Source organism: Schistocerca americana, chromosome 3, assembly GCF_021461395.2.
Source record: "Schistocerca americana isolate TAMUIC-IGC-003095 chromosome 3, iqSchAmer2.1, whole genome shotgun sequence".
In the NCBI taxonomy this organism is placed as follows: Eukaryota; Metazoa; Arthropoda; class Insecta; order Orthoptera; family Acrididae; genus Schistocerca; species Schistocerca americana.
The window spans coordinates 573174191-573195493 of record NC_060121.1 but is presented as its reverse complement, the minus strand read 5'-3'; the positions used below and the strand labels follow the sequence as shown (position 1 = coordinate 573195493).

General features: G+C 43.1%; 1 protein-coding gene across 1 annotated transcript in view; it reads left to right on the top strand.

Moving 5' to 3' along the window:
- The first annotated feature begins 4099 nt into the window (after positions 1–4099).
- LOC124607254 (cholinesterase-like) overlaps positions 4100–21303 on the top strand; it is a 63297-nt gene continuing 46093 nt past the window's right edge. The window contains exons 1-3 of the mRNA XM_047139528.1: positions 4100–4228; positions 9593–9727; positions 19743–20019. Coding sequence (XP_046995484.1) covers positions 4166–4228; positions 9593–9727; positions 19743–20019 — 475 coding nt within the window. The 5' untranslated portion in view covers positions 4100–4165. The remainder of the gene's footprint in view (positions 4229–9592; positions 9728–19742; positions 20020–21303) is intronic.

Genomic DNA, 21303 nt, shown 5'->3' with positions numbered 1-21303 from the left:
GGGCATGGGTGTGTATGTCGCACTTAGCGTAAGTTAGTTTAAGTTACATTAATTAGTGTGTAAGCTTACGAACCGATGACCTCTGTAGTTTGGTCGCATAAGAACTTACCATAAATTTGTAGAAGGTGGAGGGGGGTGGGGAATGACAGCTCAACTGCTGCGAGACGTTGGGTTTTAATGCAAAATCCATACGACAACGCCGGACGCTATGGCGGAGCGGTTCTAGGTGCTTCAATCCGGAACCACGACGCTGCTACGGTTTCAGGTTCGAATCCTGCCTCGGACATGGATGAGTGTGATGTCCTTAGTTTAGTTAGGTTTAAGTAGTTCTAAGGCTGGGGGACTGATGACCTCAGATAAATAAATGTAAATGTCGTGTGACTACGGCCTCCCGTCGGGTAGTTTGTTCGCCAGGTGCAAGTCTTTCGACTTAACGCCACTTCTTCGACTTTCATGTCGATGGAGATAATGATGAAGATTAGGACAACACAACAACCAATCCCTGAGCGGAGAAAACCTCCCACCCAGCCGGGATCGAACCCGGACCTTTAGGATTGACTACTCAGCCACTGGGGGCGGACATGACCTCAGACGTTAAGTCCCATAGTGCTTAGAGCAATTTGAACCATTCGACCACGGCATAACAGCACAGAATATTTTATTAAGAGTGACGTTTTGTTTGAATAACTGAGCCTACAGCCTCTGACACCATCCTCCTCCTCCCTCCCTCCCCCCCCCCCCGAACCACCCCTAACTCCACCCCCTACACTAACCTTCAAGCTGATGATTCATCAGCCATTAGAGGGGATTCAGTGTGCTCCAGCAAAGTACATCAGAACGGAATGGAACGTAACATGCTTCTTATGCTCTTGTCTTGCGCTGTTGTAGCAGATCACCATCACTGTAAGGAAAATTAACGCAGCACACCTCTTGAAGCACTATCCAGGGTGAAATGGGTATAGGAGCAGGGAATTCTACTGGTGATTGAGAACAGTGTACTGAACAACATTACATCAGTATTTACGCCATTTGCGGAAATAATTATAGCTACTACAGGACGTATGTTTTTAGATTGGTTGGTAACTCCAAGTACATTCGGCAAGAGCAAACCATAAATGTCTGTCTTCCCCTGGCAGCAGATAAAGTGCTTAAGAGTGGTCGTGTGAACGCAAAACAGGTAGTCTGTACTAATAGTCTTAGTGCACTTAGTTGTGCAGTGCGACCGTGGAGAATAAACTCTTGTCTCAAAGTCTGTTACGTTTTTGTGAGAAGACTGTTGGGTGCAGAGAGAAAAGAACTGATACACTGATGTGTGCACATATTAACGTACCACATACAAAAATATCGACATGTATACCCATTCCACACTTTATGATGTAACTCAGCCCTCCAGGGACGCCCTTTGGCGCCCATTGCACTCTGGGGCGTTCGGGATTTCCTAGAAAAGGCCGGCTAACACTGCGATATGCTTTCCAACACTCCATCCTGCTACAGAACAAACTGTCGATGCATAAAGTTGCACATCAGTTGCAGCGTTAAACTTTGAGCAGAACATGTGATATGGACAATATGTCGCTGGTACTTCGCTGTTGGCATATTGTGTAGCGAACTGCACGCTCGTTGCTGTGTACGACTGTTTCCTTCATCTGGAGTCCACAGACATCACTTTAGTGTCATCGTACCCGTATGAACTGGACTGTCACCAAACCATGTCTGGGAGATCGAGCATTGTGGCCTGATCGAAGTCCATAATACACAAAAAATGCATCTTTTGCAAGCGATTGCTTTTAAGCTTACACTTCGTTTGAGCAAGATCTAACAATAAACTTTGTGTTCAATGACAAGAGGTCACTGGTGGACCTGCTGGTACCCCTCCACTTTACAGCACTAGTTTATATTTACTGAAACCAACGCTGCAAGGTTTGGACCCCTCATTCGTGTTTGAAACAACTGTCACAAACGCTAGTATATAAAAACATCTAAATTCGCAGATTTTGCTTGTGCAGTAACTGAAACTAAGGGAATGGATAATACGTTTGGTGCTCTGTAAAGCAGAACATAGAATAGGGAACTGTTGTCAATGGATTACAATGTCGGTGAACTCATAAGTTTCAAAACGTTTTGTTATCTCACAGACACTGTCGTTACTGAGCTGACGGACCGCCATGCGTAAGACATCGTTTGTTACACGCTATAGAAAATTAAGCTTACACGGAACCCACATATATCTTTATTGGTGTACGGAACAATGGGAATGAGTTATCTGGCCCCATTATTCATGCATTCCGCATCAAAGATTCAAGATTTGTACCTACATTCACGGAAACAAAATCACCGCATACAGATAATGGGACGCATACAATGCTGCGGTGGCGCTGCAACGGTGAGGAAACATTTATCTTATTCCAACTCTTTGACTTCTTCTGTGCATAATGATAATACTGGCGATCCTGAACAAAAAACTTCAAATGAATATATGCCCTTTTCTTAATCATATCTGACATACAGCTGATTTAAAATCACAGGCGTCAGTCGCATGTCCTTCTTCACCAGCGCTTACATGCAAATGCAACCAAAACGACCATTTCAATGTGCAAGTGAGACAGTACCTCACTGATACGTATTCTCAGTACTGAATCGGGCACCGTTAGGTCATTTATTGGCCACCGACATCACCCAAAGTAAAAAAAGAAGATTGGGTTTAACGTCCCGTCGACATGAAGGTCATTAAAGACGGAGCACAAACTCGGATTGTGTGCCAGGACGGGGAAGGATCTGACGCGCCCTTTCAAAGTAACCGTTACGGAATTTGCTGGAGCGGTTCAGGGAACTCACAGAAAACCTATATCTGGATGGCCGGACGCTAGTTTGATCTCCCGATCTCATTCCATTAGATTAATTTTTTGGGTTTGCCTAAGGACAAGAGTGGACACAAAGGAGGAAATGCTCGCTCGAATTTTCCATGCGTGTGCATAAATAAAGGACCGTGCGAATGAGCTCATATCAGCAACACAGCAGCTGTCTACAAGAGATGAAAAATGCATTGCGGCTGATGGTAGACTTTGTGAACACCTTTTTTGAGGAAATGTACACGTTAAACGAAGTATTAGATCACAATGTTTCATTTACTATCTTCTGCATTTGCCCGTTCCCCCACTGATTTCATTAGTTTCCTCGGATACTGTTAACGACAGGACATATGTGCATATGACGATTTTTGTTCCGAATCACTATTACAATCACATCTGAAAGCATGTACCTTTCCTCCTGACTCACCCTGTATATTGTGGCTGATTGCTGGTTTGACAAGTGGCCAATGTATCTGTACTTCTGAAGACAGAAACAAATGTAATTTGTCTGTAAAGTAGCATATTTCAAATATTTTATCAACAATTCGAAACTTATCCTTTTTGTTTAGAGTGAAAGAGCTTAAGGTAACTGCTAATATTTCTGTAAGGGGCATTTTGACGAACATCAGTGACTCGTGAATATTATTTTGTTTGAAAAGTTATTTTCGTGGCTTAAACACTCTTGCTGCGTCGTCTTACTTTTTGAATGTGAAGGAGGCAGCCCATACGAAACGAATCTTCCTTAAATGTTATATCCGAAATCAGTTTCCTAATTAAATTCTGATATAATATCAGAGGACTGCAAGAAATTATTCCCTTACCTCTTGTTTGCTAGTTGGAAAACTTTGAAGGAACGTTTGCGCTGTACAGTGATAGCAGATAAAACGTCTGACATATATTATTGAAGTTACGATTTATGCCTATATTAAGCATCCTTTTGCTCTGCTTTGGCTAAAGAACGAATCTTCCGGAACCGCACGACTGCTACGGTCGCAGGTGCGAATCCTGCCTCGGACATAGATGTGTGTGATGTTCTTAGGTTACTTGGGTTTCAGTAGTTCTAAGTTCTAGGGGACTGATGACCTCAGATGTTAAGTCCCATAGTGATCAGAGCCATTTTTTGAACGAATCTTCATCTGTTGTTACATATCAGCTGATTAGCACGCAGCGGATGGCTATCTAATCGAGACATAACAGCTCCAAAACTGATGTCCAGATAAAAGCCGTTGCTTTTCACTCGGCATCGCTGATTGCTGTCTGACGGCTCTCTGTTTCGCATCACCAGTAGTCCACTCCCGTGGGAGGTATCCACTGCTATGAAGCCGAGCCGTTCATCGTTTGCATCGTTAATGCTCCTCGCTTTTGCAGTCTTCGCCAAGGTAAAACATTATTCAATCCAATGCATCCATCGAAACGCTAGTAAAATTAAAAAGTATGCCGTTATCATACGGACATACAGAAATACGCAAGTTGACAGGCCAAAATGTTAATCACCCTATAAAGGGACATGCTGTGCCCTTTGGAGCGCTGTAGATGTAGACCTGGAACCAGGATGTAATGTGACTCTGCATCGCTGATGTAAGTTCTGGCAGGGGACGTGTTCATGTGTCATTCGAGTTTGTATAATGAACGCATTAGGAATCGTTGACGTTCAGGCGTGACAATATGTCCGCGAGCAGCCGTCGTGTTTGGGTGAGTCCATGACGACACCGTGAGTGAAGTGGCCCAGTATGCTGCTATGTCAAAGCCGACTATCCAATGTATCTACATGGAATAGAGTAGCACTCGCAGCCACGTAACACGGTGGAAGAACAGTAGCCGCAAAACGGCTCTAATCGTAAGGGACTGAAAGCGAGTATCACTCTTCGTCAGTGACAATTAGTTTCTCACCAGACAGGAATAATTTCCGCTGGCAGTGGGTGCAGGGTCATCTCGGCCAGCGGCCGAGCGAGCATTACGAAGTGATCCACATGTTACATTTGGAGTCGTGCATCCCGCAATTTGCCATTCCTTATAGCGACAGATTAAGCTTCACTTCTTCAGTGGGGAAAACAATAAGACAGTAGCTGACCGCAGATGTGTGGGGTGGTCAGAAAAGTAGCATTTTTATCTTTTTTGAAAGGACATAACGTGCTGAGAGCACCGAAGGTCCAATGAGGTGTTTATCTCGCATTGGGTGGAGGATGTATTTTATATTGGAGGTTGGTCAGTGAGGTTTTAGAAGTGCTTTTCGTACCATGACATGTGCTCGGTCATTCATGATACCGTGAACATGAGACGGAATATTTATTTCAACATGTTCTGTAACCAGCTGCTGCCATTTCGTTCATAGATTCATGAGGAGTATACTTTGGTGCTTACTACAGCCGTCTTCTAGGATGATAACAGCTATGTAAATAGGACCGCACATATACGTCCCTCGTTTGACGAAAATTCAGACACCCTGCCGCAGTTTCATTGGTCCGGTAAGTCACCCGACCTTGATCCCACAAAAAATTTCTGGGACCATTTGGAGCAGGGACTGAAACGTAGCAGTCAACAGACAATCTGGCAGCTCTACGGGACATGGTATAACCAGCAGCCAATGGCTTCTGCTGTATGTGGGAAGCTTTACAAAAACTTGTTGACTCTCTTCCTTGCCCTAAGTCTTAAGTGAGGTCGTTATCACGGTATTGGTTTTACAGGGTATTAGTGTGATGTCTCCTGGGTGTGGGCGGGGGGTGCCTAATGTATGGTAGTGTGCAAGCATTCTCTGAAATGCTGCTCTGAAGCTGAATACTGAGACAAGCCGAGTTGTCCATTTCTACTATGATGAATATTTATTGCTACGTATACCGGTATTTATTAAGCACTTACGTTGTCCACTCACAGTGATGTGCCCACCTCTCAAAAACCTGAATAACTACGTTCTGCAGCACCGTTCGCAGCAATACATACTGGAAGAGAGTCTACATCTACATCCATACTCCGCAAGCCACCTGACGTTGTGTGGCGGAAGGTACCTTCAGTCTCTTCCAATCTCATATCGTTCGTGGAAAGAAAGAACGTCGGTATGCCTCTGTGTAGGCTCTAATCTCTCTGATTTTATCCTCATGGTCTCTTCGCGAGATATACGTGGGAGGGAGCAATATACTGGTTGACTCCTCGGTGAAGGTATGTTCTCTAAACTTCAACAAAAGCCCGTACCGAGCTACTGAGCATCTCTCTTACAGAGTATTCCACTGGAGTGTATCTATCATCCCCATTACGCTTTCGCGATTACTAAATGATCCTGTAACGAAGCGCGCTGCTCTCCGTTGGATCTTCTCTATCTCATCTATGAACCCTATCTAGTACGGATCCCACACCGGTGAGCAGTATTCAAGCAGTGGGCGAACAAATGTACTGCAACCTACTTCCTTTGTTTATGAATTGCATTTCCTTAGAATTCTTCTAATGAATCTCAGTCTGGCATCTGCTTTGCCGACTATTAATTTTACATGGTCATTCCATTTTAAATCGCTCCTAATGCCTACTCCCAGATAATTTATGGAATTAACTGCTTCCAGTTCCTGACTTGCTATATTGTAGCTAAATGATAAAGGATCTTTCTTTCTGTCTACATTGAGATTCAATTGTCATTCCCTGCACCATGCGTCAATTTGTTGCAGATCCTCCTGCATTTCAATATAATTTTCCATTGTTACAACCTCTCGATAAACCACAACATCATCCGCAAAAAGCCTCAGTGAACTTCCGATGTCATCCACAAGGTTATTTATGTATATTGTGAATAGCAATGGTCCTACGACACTCCCCTGCGGCACACCTGAAATCACTCTTACTTCGGAAGACTTCTCTACATTGAGAATGACATGCTGCGATCTGTTATCTAGGAACTCTTCAATCCAATCACACTATTGGTCTGATAGTCCACATGCTCTTACTTTGTTCATTAAACGACTGTGGGGAACTGTATCAAACGCCTTGCGGAAGTTAAGAAACACGGCGTCTAACTGGGAACCCGTGTCTATGGCCCTCTGAGTCTCGTGGATGAATAGCGCGAGCTGGGTTTCACACTATCGTCTTTTTCGAAACCCATGCTTGTTCCTACAGAGCAGATTTCTAGTCTCCAGAAAAGTCATTATACTCGAACATAATACGTGTTCCAAAATTGTACAACTGATCGACGTTAGAGATATAGGTCTATAGTTCTGCACATCTTTTCGACGTCCATTCTTGAAAACAGGGATGACCTGTGCCATTTTCCAATCCTTTAGAACGCTACGCTCTTCTAGAGAGCTACGGTACACCGCTGCAAAAAGGGGGGCAAGTTCCTTCGCGTACTCTGTGTAAAATCGAACTGGTATCCCATCAGGTCCAGAGGCCTTTCCTCTTTTGAGGGATTTTAATTGTTTTTGTATCCCTCTCTCATATATTTCTATATCTAACATTTTGTCATCTGTGCGACAGTCTAGAGAAGGAACTACAGTGCAGTCTTCCTCTGTGAAACAGCTTTGGAAAAAGACATACAGTATTTCGGCCTTTAGTCTGTCATCCTCTGTTTCAGTACCATTTTGGTGACAGAGTGTCTGGACATTTTGTTTTGATCCACCTACCACTGTGACATAAGACGAACATTGCTTAGGATTTTCTGCCAAGTTAGTACATAGAACTTTACTTTGGAATTCATTGAACGCCTCTCGCATAGCCCTCCTCACACTAGATTTCGCTTCGTGTAATTTCTGTTTGTCTGCAAGGCTTTGGCTATGTTTATGTTTACTCTGGAGTTCCCTTTGCTTCCGTAGCAGTTTTCTAGCTCGGTTGTTGTACCATCTCTTACGATCTTGCTTGGCACATACTCATCTAATGCATACTGTACGACGATTTTGAACTTTGTCCACTGATCCTCAACACTATCTGTACTTGAGACAACACTTTTGCGTTGAGCCGTCAAGTACTGTGAAACCTGCTTTTTGTCACTTTTGCTAAACAGAAAAATTTTCCGACCTTTTTTAATATTTCTGTTTACGGCTGAAATCATCGATGCAGTAACCGCTTTGCGGTTCAAATGGTGCAAATGGCTCTGAGCACTATGCGACGTAACTAATTAAACCTAACTAACCTAAGAACATCACACACATCCATGCCCGAGGCAGGATTCGAACCTGCGACCGTAGCGGTCGCTCGGTTCCAGACTGTAGCGCCTAGAACCGCACGGCCACTCCGGCCGGCAACCGCTTTATGATCGCTGATTCCCTGTTCTGCGTTAACTGTTTCAAATAGTTCGGATCTGTTTATCACCACAAGGTCTAATATGTTATCGCCACGAGTCGGTTCTCTGTTTAACTGCTCAAGGTAGTTTTCAGGTAATGCACTTAAAAAAATTTCACTGGATTCTTGGTCCCTGCCACGCGTTATAAACGTTTGAGTTTCCCAATCTATATCTGGCACATTAAAATCTCCACCCAGAACCATAACATGATAGGGAAATCTAATCGAAATATTTTTCAAATTTTTCTTCAGGTGCTCTCCCACAACAGCTGCTGAGGCAGGGGGCATATAGAGACATCCAATTACCATGTTTGAGCCTGCTTTAACCGTGACCTTAACCCATATTATTTCACATTTCGGATCTCCGTCAATTTCCTTCGATACTATTGCACTTTGTATCGCTATAAACACGCCTCCCCTTCACTGTCCAGCCTGCCTCTTTGGAGGTTCTGGAAGGTGCCGACGGGGACCTGCTGCCATGTCTACTCCAGCAACGTGGCCAGCCGTGCTAAGTTTTTCCGTTGAGGATCCACGGTGCGAACAGCCAGATAGAGATGGCCCCACATAGTCTCGATTGGCTTTTAATCCGGGGAGTTTGGTGGCCAGGGCAGTAGGTTAAACTCATCCTGATGCTTTCTAACCACACGGATACAAGGAAACCTGTGTGACACAGCTCCTCGTACCGAGTAAAATCAAACAGCATGTCAGGCTGGACATGACCCATACTTGTGCTGAATCACTGTGCTACCCACAATGACGATATCATCTAGAGAATGCCATGAAAACATTCCCAGACCATTACTGGTTGCAGCGTGTTTGCTTTCAGATGGTTCATGCCCTACGAGCCAACGATAATCTGTCGATGGAACACAAGACATAATTCATTCGAAAACGCCACTAGTCGCTACTCAGTGCACGTCCTGTTACGGTACCGGCCTGCAAACTCCATCTTTGTCGCCGTGAACAGCAGTCGGCATGGGTGCAACAACCATTAGCTGTTTTTTCAAGTTATAGAGGTCATCGGTTTGTACTGACGCAGTTGACAACAGTATTTTAAACCGTAACATCTCATTCTCTCTGTATGGCGTATAACAGCTGTTTCTTCTTCTCCACACAGAACTTCATATGCAAACAGAAAACTCCCTTGAAATTAACTAGGAATGATATATGAATATGACTCGAAGCACTTGGTAGTACCTCACAATACATCAGACATGTAACTGATTCATTATGATAAAGTTACTAGCTCTGTATCATCTCACGGTATATTCACGAAATCCTGTTCCTGTTGCACGGTTTACTACATATTCGTTTTAAATGCTGGTTGTTGAAATATTCTACTCTTAGCGATTTGAAGAGCGAGTTTCCTCGTTTCTTGTCAATATCTTTTGCTGTTGCAGATATTTATCTAGCTATAAAACTGTAAAGAAAAAGCATCTTCATCTCATTATCTTAATCATGGCATTCAATTGAACTTCATCTTTGTCCAGGGAGAGGATGTGCTGGTGACCGTTGAGCAGGGTGGTCTGCGAGGAACCACAGCCACGAGCGTCTACAACACCTCTTACACGGCCTTTCTGGGCATCCCGTACGCTGTGCCGCCACTGGGGAAACTGCGTTTCCAGGTAAGAGTTCAGCTGACTAGAAGTGTGGTTGGATATTTGTGAGAAACCGTCTCGTTATACAGTCCACACTGGTCTCAACACACCATGGAATCCAGAGAGTCTCAAAAAAAAGAATGTTTCGAAGCTCTGCAAACGTGTAATGAAGTGGTGAAAATGAAACAGGGAAATCCAGTTACAGGCAAATAATACATGCTGGATCTTGGAAAGTATCTGAAATATTCAAATCGTTTTTGTCAGTTTATCACAGTACAAGTAAAATTAATACAATGTGTGACTATTTTGTACAGCAATACTGCACATTCAGTGGTGTAAGATGTTGTTAAGGGTGGACTGCAAGAACTCAGTACAACCATATTGATCCTCTTCTTTTAACAATTTGCAATCATGGAAGAGAGATGCGGTAACTCGCCTCCCCAAAAGCGATCGAACCATACCCTACAACCAGTCATAATAGGTTTTATCGCCCTAAGGTTAGTGTAATGAAAGAGTATTTTCATGAGACGAGTTCCACTTTTATTTGTAAAGTGTCTTCCGTAGTAACACGGGATACATATGTTTCGACACTTTGCTATTTATGGATTAAGAACAATATTTTCTTATACGGTTGGTGTGTGTGATTGTGAGTGTGTGTGTGTGTGTGTGTGTGTGTGTGTGTATGAATGTAAGAGAGTGGTTGGTGGTGTGAGAGTGATAGATTTGCAGCATAAATGTGAGTAGGAGGGGAAGGAAGATGGACAGTAATGGTTTGAGGTTTTTTGGGAGGGGTAGTGACTACAGTGAACGTAAGTGGGATGAAACTGTAATGCTGAATGGGAACTAGTCGTTGGAGATGAGAGCGGAAGAGATGGTATTGAGCAGGCGATCCATGAAGTGATGTGATCATTTATCTATATAGTCCATCCTAAACTATCAAACCTTACTGCCACTGCGTTATTTACGAAAGAAATAAAACGCCTTGGTTCAAATGGTTCAATTGGCTCTGAGCACTATGGGACTTAACATATATGGTCGTCAGTCCCCTAGAACTTAGAACTACTTAAACCTAACTAACCTAAGGACAGCACACAACACCCAGTCATCACCAGGCAGAGAAAATCCCTGACCCCGCCGGGAATCCAACCCGGGACCCCGGGCGTGGGAAGCGAGAACGCTACCGCACGACCACGAGCTGCAGACTAAAACGTTTTGGATAAGCTCAGAGGTACAATGTCAGAACACATACAGGCGAAATATACACTGGAAACCGCATAGCTGAGTTAGAAAGCATTCTCGTAAGGGAAAATAGAAACAAAACATGCGAAGCAAACATTGCTCTAGCAAGAGAGTTTGTAAGCAATGATGTCATAAATGTAAAATGCAGTTGAAAGAAAACACTGGAAACCAAATCAACATAGACTCCATAACACTGACAAGTCTCAATACAGAAACACGTTTGTCACCAAAAGTATAATTATGAAACAAAAATAAGATTTAACTAAAAGGTGCCATAAGAAATGGACAAACGCTGTGGATGAGACTGAACACACGTTATAAGACAATGAAGAAAGAAAACTGTTCCCATCGATTCCCAGGTTATCTTCCTTCTAATGCAACCGAAGTTTCACGAGAAAGATCTCCCAGCCAGACCTACAATGAACTATAAATGCTCTCAAATATTCACTTGCAAGACAAGTGTTGAAAACTTTATCGCAAATCTATATATTGCAACAGGGCAGGATAATAAGAAACACTAGACAACACATTCAATACGTAAAAGATGTGTAAATTTCAGATGTAGCCACCTACCTGACATGTGACATAGAAAATATTTATCTCAATATACCAAAACACAAAATACCTGAAATGAAATATTGGACTGCCAGTTGAATACATGTGAGAATGAATCGATCTGCTTCAGCTAGTATCAGTACAGAACTATCTCAGTCCAATAATGAATTCTTTTTGCAAAGTGGCGGATTACCAGTTGAGTGCTCATTGTCTCAGACGATAGTAAACATTTATGAAACATGTAGAGTAGGTCATATTTAATAAAATAGTGCTGAGTAGTTACAATATTCTACACTGTCTTAAGTATATAGAAAACATATTGTTAATAACAGATGCACCAAGTAGTAAACCTGAACAGTTGCACTAAGAAAGAAGTTCTGTTCATGATTAGATAAATTTTGCAGTAGAAAAAGAGCAAAATTAATGGTTATATTTTTGGACATCCCATACAGGTTCAAAACAACGGACGGAGATTCTTTTACCAAAAACCCACACTAATAAATACAACAATACACCAAACATCAAATCACCAAACACACAAAAGTAAGCAGAATTCTGGTGCGTTCTGCACCGAAAAAACACTGTACCATGAGACACAGACATTTATCAAAAGTCATGAATACCATATTACAAAAAGCCAGAAACAGTATATACAAAGAAAACATAGTAACAAAGGTGAAGAATAAAACTACCGAACATAAAAGAGCAAACACCCAGCTAACACCAACACAGGAGCAAACTCCCACACAAACCAATATACAAGACACTAGAACAGGAATAGAACAGGAACAACACAGAGTGGGAAAAAAAGGAAACAAAAGATGATGTACAATGCCATAGAATCAAAAGAACACACACTGAATATTTAAGACTATCAGAAAACAAAACGTAAAAAGAGCTCACCAAGGCAAAAATTCAATAAAAAAATACTCTCCATAAGCAGTATAACATCAGCTCTTTATCAGGAACCAGGAGTACATCATGTAAAATGTAATACATGTAAAGGAAGATGTACTGTATAGGTCAGACCATGCGAACATTTGACACCAGATGCAAAAAGCATGTAAGATCGTGGAAGTACAAGACAAATCATCAAGATACAATTATCACCAGAGACAAAGACATGGAAATCATTAGAATAAAAAACGATAAACACTTTGTCCTAAAAAAAAATTACCATATTCACAAACGCACAAAAAACGCATTGTAGGTAGGCTGTTTGCTAGGTGTTTATTATCGAAAGAATTTGACGTAAATATGCAGAACATGCCATACATATATACGTGGAATTAAGTGGGTTTTCTGTGCAAGAGTAGGCATAGTTAATATAGTTGCTAAGAGAAATATCGAAGAAAGGTGATATTTAGCCATTATATATTTTAAGACTATAACAACATTATGTATAGATGGTGTGAAATATTTCGTTTTGAATCTGGAAAGAAAGTGAGAAGTAAAATAAAAATAAGTCGCCTTTATTTACGTCAGTACATCTGATGATACAGAAAGACAGACAGACACAATATATTCTTATATATACATATAGTTGTATGGAATCTTGGAAACAATATAGAGCCAGACTTCCACACATGTTTACAATCATAAAGCAAGGGGAAATCAATCGAAACACTTCTTTAGAGGCGAGGTCATATTTACATGTTGTATTTCTATAGACTGTCTAATTCTTTATTACTGATTCTGAGCAAAATGATCTGTGTGAAAGAAAGAAGAATGAAACTAACAAATGAACAGGTAGAAGAGGCAACAAACACGATAAACCTCGAAGGAGTGCGTCTACACACTCACATGCCAAACCAAAGACTAAAGTCACTGATGTCTAGCTTTTGGAATGTGTAATATGTAATCATGAACAGTGAATGTTGAAATCAATCAATGCACTTCGTAACGGTACCATCAGTCGCGTTAAACGGTAATCGATGATAACGTTATACCTCTGCTAGGAATTTTTGAAAAGTTGGTCGTGAGATAACCTAATGGAAACGGAGCAGTCAAACTGAGATTCGTTTCTGAAATACTCCAGCAGACTGTAAATAATAGTAAACGGTGGGTCAGGAACAGACGTTCTCCCAGCTCAAAAGCAAGTTGCAACATTACATATTAAAACAGGTCGCCAGCCTAATTAGGCATTCTTGTGTCAAGCAAAATGATAAAGCAGAATGCAGTGCTAAGGCTAACCTAACATTCCTTGTCACACACACTAAACTCTTTCCTTAGATCTGTTCACACTATAACACAGTAGTCTAATCTTGCAGATAAATGTGCTACTAACTCGTAAGTCAGAAAGGCAAATGGCCAATGACATAGTAAACAGCAACATATGCCTCTCAACAACACGTACCTTAATTGAAGAAGGTGCAACAGTTTATAAAACAAAATACCGAGACACATGGAAGTAGTAGTAATACTGAACAGGGAAAAGCTTGAATTGATTCTGAGTTTAAATCAGGGGGTCTGCTAATGATCATAATCTATTACTTCATTGATTAGTATAGGGTCTCTATTGTTGTGCATTAACCAACTTCCATTAGAATAGATAAGACAGTAAATAGTTTTTCCTAAACTCGGATTGAAGCAACTAACCATAAAGCAAATCTAACTCATTCAGAGCCTTTGCATTGCTTCATTAACTAACTAGCCTAGTACATAAGGATCATTAAAGGTTCATGGTTCGAAGAACCGTGCTCATTAACAATACTACACCAGTATATATGAGAAAAGATAAATATTCTTATCATTAATTATTAATTAGTTAAAGCACAGTAAACTATAAACTCTTTAAATAACTAACGTGTTTTCATAAGCAGTTTTTTGATTTACTCAAAATTATAATTGGCTGAGCAAATGACAACACAACATTAAATTCAAGTTCAACCACTTTCTCATAACAAATTAGGACACTCAGAATTAAATTTACTAGGATAGGATTCCCGCCGAGGTTTGTGATTTGGGATATTCACGGGTGTAAGACAGTGCTTTCAGTAACACTACGATTATTATTATATATTCAACCAAATTTCATAATTTGCTGGTCCATTTACAAAGTGCCAAATATAAATAGTTTAGTGGGATAATGGTGCCACTGGTGGCGCAATTTGCAGTAGCTGTTACCCTGGCAGCGACTCAATCATACCAATATCGTTGCGCTCGCCCTGTTACATATATTATGGCGATGGAATTATATTTTTATAAGGCCAAAATCAGCGCGATGATAATGCAGCATCCGAGGCCCATAAATATTGCCCTTACGCTCTTCTCGTCTCAAAACTTCAGGAATATGAGCGACAATGACCCGCTTCTGCTATCGAGGAACACTGCTCAGCCTAGACTCCTTACCTTCACAAATCACGAGTTGCCATTTGCGTGCCAACCACAGCTTTTTCACTCCGCCAGGCTACTTTCGTAGCTGTGGGGCTTCGCCCATCTTTTACATTTAACCTTATGTTTCCTAATTAAGGACCAAGTCATTTATAGTCCATGACGTAACAATTATTTCAGTAGTTATTTAAATTCACAACCATAATTTAAACAAAACTGATCAAAAGTTTCACATAACTGAAACATGTATACATAGTCAAAGAATTTCAATCACAGATACATCTTATATAAGTAACAATTCAAACTGACATAGAAATATCGATACACATACAAAATAGGTCAAAATTACACTCCTGGAAATTGAAATAAGAACACCGTGAATTCATTGTCCCAGGAAGGGGAAACTTTATTGACACATTCCTGGGGTCAGATACATCACATGATCACACTGACAGAACCACAGGCACATAGACACAGGCAACAGAGCATGCACAATGTCGGCACTAGTACAGTGTATATCCACCTTTCGCAGCAATGCAGGCTGCTATTCTCCCATGGAGACGATCGTAGAGATGCTGGATGTAGTCCTGTGGAACGGCTTGCCATGCCATTTCCACCTGGCGCCTCAGTTGGACCAGCGTTCGTGGTGGACGTGCAGACCGCGTGAGACGACGCTTCATCCAGTCCCAAACATGCTCAATGGGGGACAGATCCGGAGATCTTGCTGGCCAGGGTAGTTGACTTACACCTTCTAGAGCACGTTGGGTGGCACGGGATACATGCGGACGTGCATTGTCCTGTTGGAACAGCAAGTTCCCTTGCCGGTCTAGGAATGGTAGAACGATGAGTTCGATGACGGTTTGGATGTACCGTGCACTATTCAGTGTCCCCTCGACGATCACCAGTGCTGTACGGCCAGTGTAGGAGATCGCTCTCCACACCATGATGCCGGGTGTTGGCCCTGTGTGCCTCGGTCGTATGCAGTCCTGATTGTGGCGCTCACCTGCATGGCGCCCAACACGCATACGACCATCATTGGCACCAAGGCAGAAGCGACTCTCATCGCTGAAGACGACACGTCTCCATTCGTCCCTCCATTCACGCCTGTCGCGACACCACTGGAGGCGGGCTGCACGATGTTGGGGCGTGAGCGGAAGACGGCCTAACGGTGTGCGGGACCGTGGCCCAGCTTCATGGAGACGGTTGCGAATGGTCCTCGCCGATACCCCAGGAGCAACAGTGTCCCTAATTTGCTGGGAAGTGGCGTTGCGGTCCCCTACGGCACTGCGTAGGATCCTACGGTCTTGGCGTGCATCCGTGCGTCGCTGCGGTCCGGTCCCAGGTCGACGGGCACGTGCACCTTCCGCCGACCACTGGCGACAACATCGATGTACTGTGGAGACCTCACGCCCCACGTGTTGAGCAATTCGGCGGTACGTCCACCCGGCCTCCCGCATGCCCACTATACGCCCTCGCTCAAAGTCCGTCAACTGCACATACGGTTCACGTCCACGCTGTCGCGGCATGCTACCAGTGTTAAAGACTGCGATGGAGCTCCGTATGCCACGGCAAACTGGCTGACACTGACGGCGGCGGTGCACAAATGCTGCGCAGCTAGCGCCATTCGACGGCCAACACCGCGGTTCCTGGTGTGTCCGCTGTGCCGTGCGTGTGATCATTGCTTGTACACCCCTCTCGCAGTGTCCAGAGCAGGTATGGTGGGTCTGACACACCGGTGTCAATGTGTTCTTTTTTCCATTTCCAGGAGTGTAGATGTTACAGTTGTATTTCTATAGAGTGTCGAATCCCTTATTAATGATTCGGAGCAAAATTATTCATGTAGAAACAATAACAATAGAATTAGCAAATGAGATGGTAGAAGAGACAACAACGACGATGAGCCTCGAAGGAGTGCGTCTATACATAGTCACATGCCAAACCAAAGACTAAAGCCCCTATCGTAAAGCTTTTGGAAAGTGTAATATTTAATCATGGGCAGTGAATGTCTAAACCAATGAATGCGCTTGATTCAAATTGAGTGTAATTGCTCATGTGTTTCGTAATCGTACAGTGCATTCTATATCCGTAATGTGACGCAGTAAATGGTATGGCCCCCTGTCAAGACATATTCAAAACACGATGATTTTCACATAAGACTTAGAGGCCCAAATACTTCCATTAGCTAACATGAACACACCAAAAAAGGTTTGCATCACCTCGGTTCCGGGAGTTCCGTAGACTTTTTACTGATCATGAAAACCACACATTGCATGTTGTACCACCATACATCGAGAACTTCATAGGTGGTGGTCCAGATTGCTGTACACACTGGTACCTCTAATACCCAGTGGCACTTCCTCTTGAATTTATGCATTCCTGTATTCGTCGTGGCATACTATCCACAAGTTCCTCAAGGCACTGTTGGTCCAGATTGTCCCACTCCTCAACGGCGATTCGGTGTAGATCCCTCAGAGTGGTTGGTGGGTCACGTGGTCCGTAAACAGCCCTTTTAAATCAATCCCATTGCATGTTCGATAGGGTTCATATCTGGAGAACATGCTGGCCACTCTAGTCGAGCGATGTGGTTGTCCTGAAGGAAGTCATTCACAAGGTGAGCACGACGAGGGCCCAAATTGTCGTCCATGAAGACGAATGCCTCGCCAATATGCTGCCGATTTGGTTGCACTATCGTACAGCCCATACAGCGCCTTACATGATCACCAGCGGCGTATGTCGGCCCCACATAATACCGCTTCATCATCTCCGACGATTGTCTGGTTGCCGCCCGAAGTGGCCGTGCGGTTAAAGGCGCTGCAGTCTGGAACCGCAAGACCGCTACGGTCGCAGGTTCGAATCCTGCCTCGGGCGTGGATGTTTGTGATGTCCTTAGGTTAGTTAGGTTTAACTAGTTCTAAGTTCTAGGGGACTAATGACCTCAGCAGTTGCGTCCCATAGTGCTCAGAGCCATTTTGCTGATTATGATTATGTCTACCAGTCGCATTAACGACACGCAGGTGCATCGATAAGCCCTTGGGCGGCCCGGTAACATGACGCAACGGTATCTCTCCCAGCGCATAGGGTCAAAACTACTGCGCCCGTGACATTAATGTTTATGGGTAACGCACTGGTACGAATGCCGTCCGTTTCCAGACACACTGCAACGTTCAGTACTCTTCTACTCTTCTATTCCAGTCCAGTCCAATCCGTGGGTCATAAGTTTCCGTTCTGCTGATTATGATTATGTCTACCGGTCGCATTAACGACACGCAGGTGCATAGATAAGCCCTTGGGCAGCCCGGTAACATGACGCAACGGTATCTCTCCCAGCGCAAAGGGTCAAAACTACTGCGCCCACGACATTAATGTTTATGGGTAACGCACTGGTACGAATGCCGTCCGTTTCCGGACACAATGCAACGTTCAGTACTCTTCTATTCCAGTCCAGTCCAATCCGCGGGTCATAAGTTTCCGTTCTGCTGATTATGATTATGTCTACCGGTCGCATTAACGACGCGCAGGTGAATCGATATATGTATGTTAATTTGAAAGTCAATCAGGAAATTTTAGTTTGAATATGATGATGATTCGGATGATGTTGGTTGTAAGTTCTAACATTTAATTACAGGTAACAAACTTCTTAATTATTGCCTCCTTCGTTAAGCCATCGGAAAGACATAATTCCAATATACCTTAGTATTCCCCTCTCTTTTGGCCACAAAACCCAATTTTTCAACTCGTAGATGTAGAAACTTGGTCCAGTGCGACAGCCATACACTACGTTACTGGGAGGGCTTTCTTCCCGGTAGGTACTGCACTACTGATAGACGGCGGAGGCCACGTCTTGCTTGCATCAATGACCTCCCCATCATCGACGTACTGCCTCCCGCGGAGTGCATGCTTCATTGGGCAAACCACACAGAAGTTGGAAGCTGATAGATCCGTGTTGTAAGTGGGTCTGGGAGAACAGTTCAATTAAGTATTTTGAGCTCCTCTCGGGTTGCAGACTTGTGCGAAGCCTTGCGTTGCTATAAAGATGTTCGTTTGCATTTTTGTGGCTACAAGCACGCTGAAGTCGTTTCTTCAGTTTCACAGCTTTGTGCGTCTGGCCGGCACGCAGGAGATCGAACAGGTTTGCATGACCTTCTAGCGACGACGACAAACGCTTCACCCAACGACTCACCATGCTTTTGGTCACTTCCAGTCTCCGTTGACATTCTGCAAGCGCCTATGAATATCTGCGATGTTCTGATTTCCCGCCAAAGCAACTCAGCGATATCTCCGCCTGGAACGTCTCTCTGTTACAGACACCATTTTGAAGTCTACATGTAAACACTCCACCGATCGGAACTTTATGAAACTATAGAGGCTGAAGAGGAAATGATCCACAATGTCTCACAACAAATGCTGCAATTTTTTTTTTCAGACGAAATTGCTAGAGAAAAAAGGGGGATGAATTATGTATTGAAAGCACTTCGTAATACCAAACACTCTGTCTGAAACAATTATTAATGCGACAAGGTTCCACGATACAGATATCGACGTGCCTACATTTCAAGAATGCTATCTGTCAACTGTAAGCACCAAGTGAAAGTTACTCACTTCACGCACGATGCGAACGATAACCTTAAACAACGAATCACTGGGACAGGCGAAGATTATTTTCTTTACCACTGGATACAGCCCAATCAGCTGTTGCTGCATGACTACAAGCAGCCGTAGGCAAGAATGAGATTCCTGCAAAAAATGCGTAAAGGTAGGACATGCAGCTACCTCACAAAGACAATCGGACTTTATGTGACATTCAGCACTTATGGTTATTATATCTGTATCTGTTTCAGTTGAATGAAAAGGTTGATTAACGCATATCTGAAGAAGCACTACGCGATTTGAAATTTACTCCAACAATTTGTCGCAGGCTCCGCAGCCGGCAGGAAACTGGGATGGAGTGCGTAATGCCACCCAGTACGGCAGCGACTGCGTCCAACAGGACGGCAGCGGCTCGGAGGACTGCCTCTACCTGAACGTGTACGTGCCGGGCGTTCCAGAAGAGGGCGCGCAGCTGCCCGTCATGTTCTGGGTGTACGGCGGATCGTACGTACGCGGCAGCGGCTCTGACCGCGAGTACGGTCCCGACTTCTTCATCTCCTACGGCGTCATTTTGGTCACTGTTAATTACCGCCTGGGGCAGCTTGGTAAGTGATCATTCCCTCTTATAATCAGCTCTCCTAAACTATTAAAACAGTTCTTCGCAGCTCACCTCTGCTGACGAGGTTGTGTGGCACTACACAATTTTTAAGGTCACAACGCTAACCGTAAACTACACGCTTTGTCCATGAAGAACACACAGTACTGCATTTCAATACGAAAGTAATAAAGGTAAACAATATCGTAGCGGGAATAACGGTAACCTATATATCTGTATCCGAAATTACTGATGTGTCCCGTTTAATAAAAATCAAACTGAAGAAGTATAATAATAATAAAGATATTGAGGTGAAACAATAAAACAGAGTAACAAAATCGGGTGCATATACTTGGAACAAGACGTTTTCTAGGATACCAGTTTGATGATTAAGAGGAAACGCTTTCTCTCCACAAATCTTCAAAATGAACGTTCATGTTCAAACAACCTTCATCTCCATCGTCACCTAACGCGAAACAAAAACTTTAATTATTGTCCACCAGAAAAGTGTGTGGATCTGAGTTTTAAGAAACAAGCAGCTGGTACACTCTTCCACGCAACTGTTACGGAATCTTATATCACCAGTGGCGCAATAAAGTAGATCAATAAACATTATATACAGTGCCAAAAAAAGAATTAGTACCCCCTTGTAGATCTTCCCAATTCATTCAGTATTTATTGTTGCAACATTGCATATGGACTACATGAAATGGTTACATTTACCGATGAATAGTACAAGCGTTTCTGAGTAACAGGTATCGACCCAAGCTGAAAGACACATACTAGTTTGTGGTTATGTCCTCCGAGAGTGGAAATGCAGGCGTTACTTTTGGCATCCAGTCTATCGTACAGCTGGCGATCACTGTGTAAGTTGCGTGAATAAAAGGTCGCTATGTGTAAGAAGCGTGAAGCGCACTTTCAATGTATCCTGATGGCTAAAAGAGCCACGCGCACTTTGAATAAGAAAATCCGATCTGACATTGAAATCAACGTAAAAGATTGGGTCGCCACCAATTCTAGCCACCGGACAAGTAAGAGGTTGCGCTGAGTAAGAAAATTACTTAATTTATTCATAAGACAAACTCACAAAAGAGCATCCTTAGTAAAGTCACTGATAAATAATGGGGTGTAGTTATTAATATGATCCAGGCATTGTTACCGTGCATCAAATATTGAATAAAGTAAAGAGTGCATGAACACTGTGCATAACTGCAGCTTGCAGCAACATTCTTGAAAACAGGATCTATTCCAGAGCATCTGTATTAAATAAAAAAAAGGACACTAATTATTGGAC